The sequence below is a fragment of the Salvelinus alpinus genome, chromosome 18 (assembly GCF_045679555.1).
Source record: "Salvelinus alpinus chromosome 18, SLU_Salpinus.1, whole genome shotgun sequence".
Lineage (NCBI taxonomy): Eukaryota > Metazoa > Chordata > Actinopteri > Salmoniformes > Salmonidae > Salvelinus > Salvelinus alpinus.
Window position 1 is genome coordinate 10134762 of NC_092103.1, and position 8427 is coordinate 10143188.

Below are 8427 nucleotides of genomic sequence, written 5' to 3' on the forward strand. Positions count from 1 at the left end.
ACAATGACCCAAAACACACCTCCAGGCTGGCCTCCACAATCACTCGACCTCAACTCAATTGAGAGTGCTCAGCATATGTGGGAACCCCTTCAAGACTGTTGGAAAAGCCTTCCAGGTGAAGCTGGTTGAGAGAATGCCAAGAGTGTGCAAAGCTGTCATCAAGGCAAAGGTTGGTTACTTTGAAGAATCTCAAATATAAAATATATTTTGATTTGTTTAACACTGATTCCATATATGTTATTACATAGTTTTGATGTCGTCACTATCATTCTACAATGTAGAAAATAGTAAAAATAAAGAAAAACCCTAGAATGAGTAGGTGTGTCAAAACTTTTGACTGGTACTGTATGTCACCAGTAGGCCTAGTAAATGTACTGTTAATCCCTGTCATTTGGTTCTATACATTTCTGTTAATACATGTATTAATTACAGTAATTTATCGTTCTCATTCTCGCAGTGTTAACATTGTTTGCATTGTTCACAATCTGCTACACTTGTGAGATACAAGTTTTGGTTTATTTCATAACCATCCCCCCAAAAATGTTGGGAGTGCTCCATGTGAGCAATGAGCATGTGTCTGCTTACTCTGTCCTGATACTGTTTAGGGAACCCGCACGCCAGAGCATGCATAGAAAAAGCCTAGCTGGCCTACTTCACGCAAATGTAGGAAAGTGCCCATTTAACACACCACATCCACCACTAATAAGCTGAGCTTCTCAGTACGTTTTTCTTCACCTCAGACAGTAAACCAACAAAGTCTGTTTTTTAACATCTATTGAGAATGATATTAGTTCCTCACAGTATTTAAAAAAATCTTTCCAACACTCTCCCTGCCTCGATAATCATCAAGCCTCGGTGTGAAAGAGCAAAATAGCATGATCTGATGGTCCAATATATCCAGTGGAAACGTTATAAAAAACTGCTGTCGAGCTCACTGGGCTGGATAAATCTGAGAGCACGGAATAGGCTAGGTGATACAATGCTGCAAGTTCCCTAGGGACAGCTTCAGGCCGGAAACAGTTGATTGATTTGTGTTAAGCCTACTCCCGCTCCCTCTCCCTGGCGCTCGGGGGCGCCAGACTGCCCATCATTACGTACACCTGTCACCATCGTTATGCGCACCAGCGCGTCTATGGACTCACCTGGACTCCATTACTTTGTTGATTGCCCCTCCTATATCTGTCTGTTCCTCGGTTTGATCCCTGTGTCAGCATACTGTTGTTTTGTTTCCCCTGTCCAGACGCTGTCCTTGTTTGTTTCTTGTCGATTATTTATTTATGTTCACTCCCTGTACTTGCTTCTCAGCTCCCAGCGTCTGTCCTCACAGAATGCTGACACCAATATTTGAAGCATCAGGGAGTTTTTTGTTTTTGTTGGTGACTGCCGAATGAACCAGGGGTGCCTCAACTGGCTTGTTGGCCTTCCACGCCTTAGCTGACTCGAGAGGTTTCCTTGCCTCGGTTGGCTCGGCAGGCTACCATCCCACGTCATGCCTCAAGCCGGGTCGTCGGGCTCCCGCGCCTCAGCCGGCTCATCTGACTCCCATGTCTCGGCCGGCCCTTCAGGCTCGCTCAGGTGGGACGCCGAGTGGCGCCCCTGGGGGGGATAGGGGGGGGGGTACAGTCTTGCCTGCTCCCACTCCCCCTCGCTTGTGCTCGAGGACGCCAGGCTGCCCATCATTACGCACACCTGTCACCATCGTGACCCGCACCAGCGCGTCCACGGACTCACCTGGACTCCATTACTTTGTTGATTGTCCCTCCTATATCTGTCGGTTCATCGGTTTGATCCCTGTGTCAGCATATTGTCGTTTTGTTCCCCTGTCCAGATGCTGTCCTTGTTTGTCGATTATTTATTAAAAATGTTCGGTCCCTGTACTTGCTTCTCGTCTCTCAGCATCTGTCCTCACAGATTTGATACAATGTTTCACTTCACTAGAGACAGCTCAAGACAGATTAAAAGGGAGGCAGACAGGTGGAGTAGATAGATGAATGCAATTAAAAGAACCTGCATTTTCCTCAGGATATTTTACACTGTTTTTATTTATTGGCTTTAGGCCTATGTATTTTATTTAGTTGACGATGGAGGTTATTGGCTTTAGGCTGTCTCTGAGTTCCATTAGCTAATTTCTTTCGCTGCCAATGGATCACGGTGCATCAACGTGTCCATATAGCAGAGGCTGGCGCTCTCGCATAAGTTACATTTTTACTTTTCGATTTTTTTATTTGAATTCAGATGTGCCAATGCTTTTGAGAAACTAAAAAGGTTATTATTGAAATGAAACTGTTCCATGAAAATGCACATATGTCTATAAAAATAATCATAACTGCCATTCCAATCGGCTTCCCCAAACGTGAAACTCACACACCGCCTATGATATTTACTCCCATGTGCATACGCTTGCACACATAGGAGGTCCTGTGAAAGAAATATGCCCCCCTATAGAACCCCTTGCCCGTCCAACTGATTCCTTCTGGCACCGGCCCTGCCCCTGAGCCAACAGATATGGATAGCCTATGTTCAGCGCTAAATATAATACAATATCCCCTATTTCATCTTACCAAAATCAATTACCAACTTGAATTCATTCAAACTCAACAGGCCACCATCTCCATGCTCACAACCAACAGCAGCATGGGCAGAAGCAGGTCCATTATGGGACTTCTGTAGATGGCTCTAATTTCCCTGATTCTATGCATTAGATCCCCTCTCTCCATTCCATACCCATGGTTAGGGCTTAGTGGCAGATCCTTGAGTGCAACTGTTGTCCCGATGCTATCAGACTGCCTTGTATAATACAATTAGTTATGAATATGGAGTAGGGCTCTTCTCATGTGATTGTGGCGGCACAGCCAGAGCCATATAAAGCAGTGTCAGTGCATGATCAATACCGCTCCTTTAATACTGTAGCCTATTGTATGCCTTTCCCTGTCTATCAGTGTATGAGTGTTATGTTACTTGTCATGTTTTGTGTTTTTCGTGGACCACAGGAGGAAGAGTTGCTGCTGCAAAAACTAATAGGGATCCAAGTAAACAAATATACACCTCAGTTAGGTGTTCAGAATGTAAGGCGTAAAGGAAATAAATCAAAACAACACATGCACCAGTCCATATCATGTCACCAGACCACCTACTGAATGTATTATAATCTGCCATGAAATCAGCTGCTTATTTCTTATTTTCATATCTTGTGTGTTTTTGTTCTACCTTGTTATTTTTAGTATTACTGTCACTGCCGTCGTAGGGAGGAGACCAAGGTGCAGCGTGATAAGTGTACATTCTTCTTTATTTAAAGAATGAACACTGAACAAAATGAACAAAATAACAAAACGAACCGTTAAGCTAATATGGCTAGTGCAGACAGGCAACTAAACATAGAATAAGAACCCACAAAACCAAAACGGAAAATGGCAACCTAAATATGATCCCCAATCAGAGACAACGATAAACAGCTGCCTCTGATTGGGAACCAATTCAGGCCACCATAGACATACATATGCCTAGACATACAAAACCCCTAGACAATAGAAAACAAGCATACCCACCCTCGTCACACCCTGACCTAACCAAAATAATAAAGAAAACATAGATAACTAAGGTCAGGGCGTGACAATTACATTGTTATTGATTACTGCATTGTTGGGTTTAGAGCTAGCAAGAAAGACATTTCACTGTACTTGTGCATGTGACATTAAAACGTAAAACTTACTGCTAGTGTCTCACAATGTCATTGCCTGGAGACTGTTTTGGTAGGTGACTTGCTTTATGTAATCCACAGAGTATCTCAAATCAGGACAATACGTTAATTGTACCGCTATAACTAGCGAGCAAAAGTGATGAGCAAAAATTCTTAGTATCTATTTTTCATTCTTTGGAAGTGTTTACAGTTTTACAGAAAAGTGCTATGAGGATAAACATGACCAAACAGAGTTGTGTTTTTCCCAATGGACCATGGTCATAAAAGGACAATTACCGGTATGACAGCCTGGTCTCAGAGCTTTTCGTATTAATCTGTACGCAAATCCAAGACACTCCATTTAGTATGATATGTTACATTTGGTATGGTTACTTAAAGCAAAAAGGTCAACGTCTAGCAACCCAAAGATTGCGAGTTCGAATCTCATCACAGACAACTTTAGTATTTCAGCTAATTAGCAACTTTGCAACTACTTAGCATATTAGCTAATCCTTGCCCTAACCCTAAACCTTTTAGCTAACCTTTCACCTAACCCTAACCCTTTTAGCTAACCCTTCCCCTAAGCTACTAGCTAGAATTTGTAACATATCATACGTTTGCGAATTCGTAAAATATCGGACATTTTACAAATTCGGAACTTAATATAATACGAATTGTCATTCATAACATACAGTGCATTCGGAAAGTATTCAGACCCCTTGACTTTTTCCACATTTTGTTACATTATAGCCTTATTCTACAATGGATTAAATAAAAAAATAAAAAAAATACCTTAAATAAATATTCAGACGCTTTGCTATGAGACTCAAAATTGAGCTCAGGTGCATCCTGTTTCAAATTAACATCCTTGAGATGTTTCTACAACTTGATTGGAGTCAACGTGTGGTAAATTCAATTGATTGGACATAATTCGGAAAGACACACACGTGTCTATATAAGGTCCCACAGTTGACAGTGCATGTCAGAGCAAAAACTAAGCCATGAGGTCGAAGGAATTGTCCGTAGAGCTCCAAGACAGGATTGTGTCAAGGCACAGATCTGGGGAAGGGTACAAAAAAAAATGTCTGCAGCATTGAAGGTCCCTAAGAACACAGTGGCCTCCATCATTCTTAAATGGAATTAGTTTAGAACAACAAAGACTTCCTAGAGCTGGCCGCCCAGCCAAACTGAGCAATCGGGGGAGAAAGGCCTTGGTTAAGGAGGTGACCAAGAACACGGTGGTCACTGACAGAGCTCCAGAGTTCCTCAATGGAGATGGGAGAACCTTCCAGAAGGACAACCATCTCTGCAGCACTCCACCAATCAGGCCTTTATGGTAGAGTGGCCCAGCCAGAACCCGGACTTGAACTCGATCGAACATCTCTGGAGAGAAAAATAGCTGTGCATCGACACTTCCCATCCAACCTGACCGAGCTTGAGAGGATCTGCATAGAATAATGGGAGAAACTCCCCAAATACAAGTGTGCCAAGCTTGTAGCATCATACCCAAGAAGACTCCAGGGTTGAATCGCTGCCAAGGTGCTTCTACAAAGTACTGAGTAAAGGGTCTGAGTACTTATGTACATGTGATATTTAAGTTTACTAACTTTTAATAGATTTGAAACATTTCTAAAAAACACTTTTTGCTTTGCCATTATGAGGTATTGTGTGTAGATTGATGAGGGGGAAAAAAACGATTTAATCAATTTTAGAATAAGGCTGCAAGTTTTTTTTAACGCATTTCTTTTTTATTTAACTAGGCAAGTCAGTTAAGAACAAATTCTTATTTACAATGATGGCCAAACCCGGCCGATGCTGGGCCAATAGTGCGCCGCCCTATGTGACTCCCAATCATGGCCAGATGTGATACAGCCTGGATTCGAACCACGGTGTCTGTAGTGACGCCTCAAGCACTGAGATGCAGTGAGTTCGACCGCTGTGCCATTCGGGAGCGATGTAAGTGGAAAAACTCAAGGGGTCTGAATAGTTTCCCGAATGCAAGGTATCATACGAAATGGGTGATGGAAATCCACAAATGAATACATACCATGCAAAACGTAACATATCATACTAAATAGAAAGTGTCGTATTTACTACAGAATATTACTAAATGCTCTGACCAGGTTGGGTAGGATGGAAATTGACAGTTATATTACATAACTTTTTATAGCCTTGTCAATTATTTGTATATCAATTATTTAGATGACAATTATGCATTTTTAGATTGTTTTTAATAATCGTTTTCTTTAGCAAAAACATCAGGGGATGCTAATCTAGGCAGGAAATTGTGGTAACCGAATACATTCTCCCCTGGGTTGTATGCAGATTTTATTTCCATTGAAAAGAAAAGTGTTTATATAATAGATGCAATACCATTTCCTGCATGTCCTTCGATCACTAACTAATACATTATTAAAATTATAGATTGAAAAGACTAGAAGATCATCCGAACGCGACTCCTGGCGATATCAAGGCAATGAAAACATGAGAAACCTGAATACAGTAGTACTGTAGAGAGATGATACTCACCGTCCCAATTCGGACTCCAACTCATAGTAGTCAGCCAAGATCTCCTTCTTCGATCCATCTATCCAGTAGTCTGGAGCTGGGGTTGCCCCTGCTCTGGACGAGAGCATAGTGACTTTAAGCATTACCAGCTATCCAAACGGATTTAAGTATCTTGACAGCTCGTCTCCCCTGCGGCGATTCAAGGCTTGACTCAATTACTTACAGTGGTTTGAAGAAAAGCGAGTTGTATACGGTCAAGCTGTGATAGAGACGCGCGTAAGACCGTTATCTTCTCCAAAGCAGCAAAAAAAACAGCCTTTTGTAAGAATCTAATATGCGTTACAAGACCATTTAAAGGACCGGGTAGCGTAATGAGCTTGGTCCTAAATGCATATTATTCACAGCCTCCAGCCCAGCATTGCTACCATATTGCACTCAGTGTAAAGGAAAGTGTGCAGACAGTGGAGTCTGCGTTAGAGGGTTTCCACCGGGTCTTACTGTCGCTGGATTAACATCCAAAAACAATTGAGTTACCTTTACCTGAGGTCACAATCAAGCACGTCATGTTACCATAACTACCAGACATAATTGTGTTGCTTTTTATGACATGAAAATAGGCCTACCACATAGTGTATTCAGACCCCATAACATTTTCCACATTTTGTTGTTACAGCCTTACTCTAAAATGGATTCAATTGTTTTTTTTGCCTCAATCTACACACAATACCCCAAAATGACAAAGCAAAAACTGATTTTTAGCAATTAAAAAAAAAAATGCCCGGAAATATCACATAAGTATTTAGACCCTCAGTACTTGGTTGAAGGACCTTTAGCAGTGATTAGGTCTTGTGGATCTTCAATGCTGCAGACATTTTTTGGTACACTTCCCCTGATCTGTGCCTCGACACAATCCTGTCTCGGAGCTCTATGGACAACTCCTTCGACCTCTTGGCTTGGTTTTTGCTCTGACATGCACTGTCAACTGTGGGACCTTATATAGACAGATGTTTGTCTTTCCAAATATTATGTCCAATCAATTTAATTTACCACAGGTGGACTCCAATCAAGTTGTAGAAACATCCCAAGGATGATCAATGGAAACAGGATGCACCTGAGCTCAGTTTCAAAGCAAAGGGTCTGAATACTTATTTAAATAAGGTATTTCTGTTTTTATTTTGAATACATTTGCAAACATTTCTAAAAACCTGTTTTCACTTTGTCATTATGGGGTATTGTGTGTAGATTGATGAGAGAAAAAACTATTGAATCCACATTAGAATAAGGCTGTAACGTAACAAAATGTGGGAAAAGTCAAGGGGTCTGAATACTTTCTGAATGAACTATATATATAAGCAATAAGGCACAGGGGGATGGTATATGGCCAATTTACCATGGCTAAGGGCTATTCTTATGCACGACGCAAAGCGGAGTGCCTGGATATAGCCCTTAGCCGTGGTATAATGGCCATATACCACAAACCCCCGAGGTGCCTTATTGCTATTATAAACTGGTTACCAACGTAATTAGCGCACTAAAAATACGTTTTGTCATACCCGTGGTATACGGTCTGATATACCACAGCTGTCAGCCAATCAGCATTCAGGGCTCGAACCACCCAGTTTATAAATATATTTGTAATAAGTAATAAGGCACCTCGGGGGGGTTGTGATATATGGCCAATATACCACGGCTAAGGGCTGTGTCATTGCTTTCGTACATAAGAACAGCCCTTAGCCGTGGTATATTGGCCATATACCACACCCCTTCTGGGCCTTATTGTTTAGAAATATGTACACTGTATATGGCTCTGGGCCTACTATTTGAACTATGTAATTACGCTGTATCCTTATTATTCCCGCAAACATATATGTTGTGGGGCACATTATTTAAAAAAATACTGTCCTACAATTAAACACTGACAAATCACAGAAATGCAATTGATGCCCAGTAACTAACATTATTATCATTCAATGATAACACTTTCATATGTAAAAGATGCAGTAAGATGTAATACATTAACAAAAAGTTACATTTACATTACATTTAAGTCATTTAGCAGACGCTCTTATCCAGAGCGACTTACAAATTGGTGCATTCACCTTATGATATCCAGTGGAACAACCACTTTACAATAGTGCATCTAACTCTTTTAAGGGGGGGGGGGTTAGAAGGATTACTTTATCCTATCCTAGGTATTCCTTAAAGAGGTGGGGTTTCAGGTGTCTCCGGAAGGTGGTGATTGA

General features: G+C 41.4%; 1 protein-coding gene across 1 annotated transcript in view; it reads right to left on the reverse strand.

Annotated features, from left to right (window-relative positions):
* Positions 1 to 6616, reverse strand: part of camk4 (calcium/calmodulin-dependent protein kinase IV) — a 33412-nt gene extending 26796 nt beyond the window's left edge. The window contains exon 1 of the mRNA XM_071349982.1: positions 6206 to 6616. Coding sequence (XP_071206083.1) covers positions 6206 to 6327 — 122 coding nt within the window. The 5' untranslated portion in view covers positions 6328 to 6616. The remainder of the gene's footprint in view (positions 1 to 6205) is intronic.
* Between the last annotated feature and the right edge of the window lie 1811 nt (positions 6617 to 8427).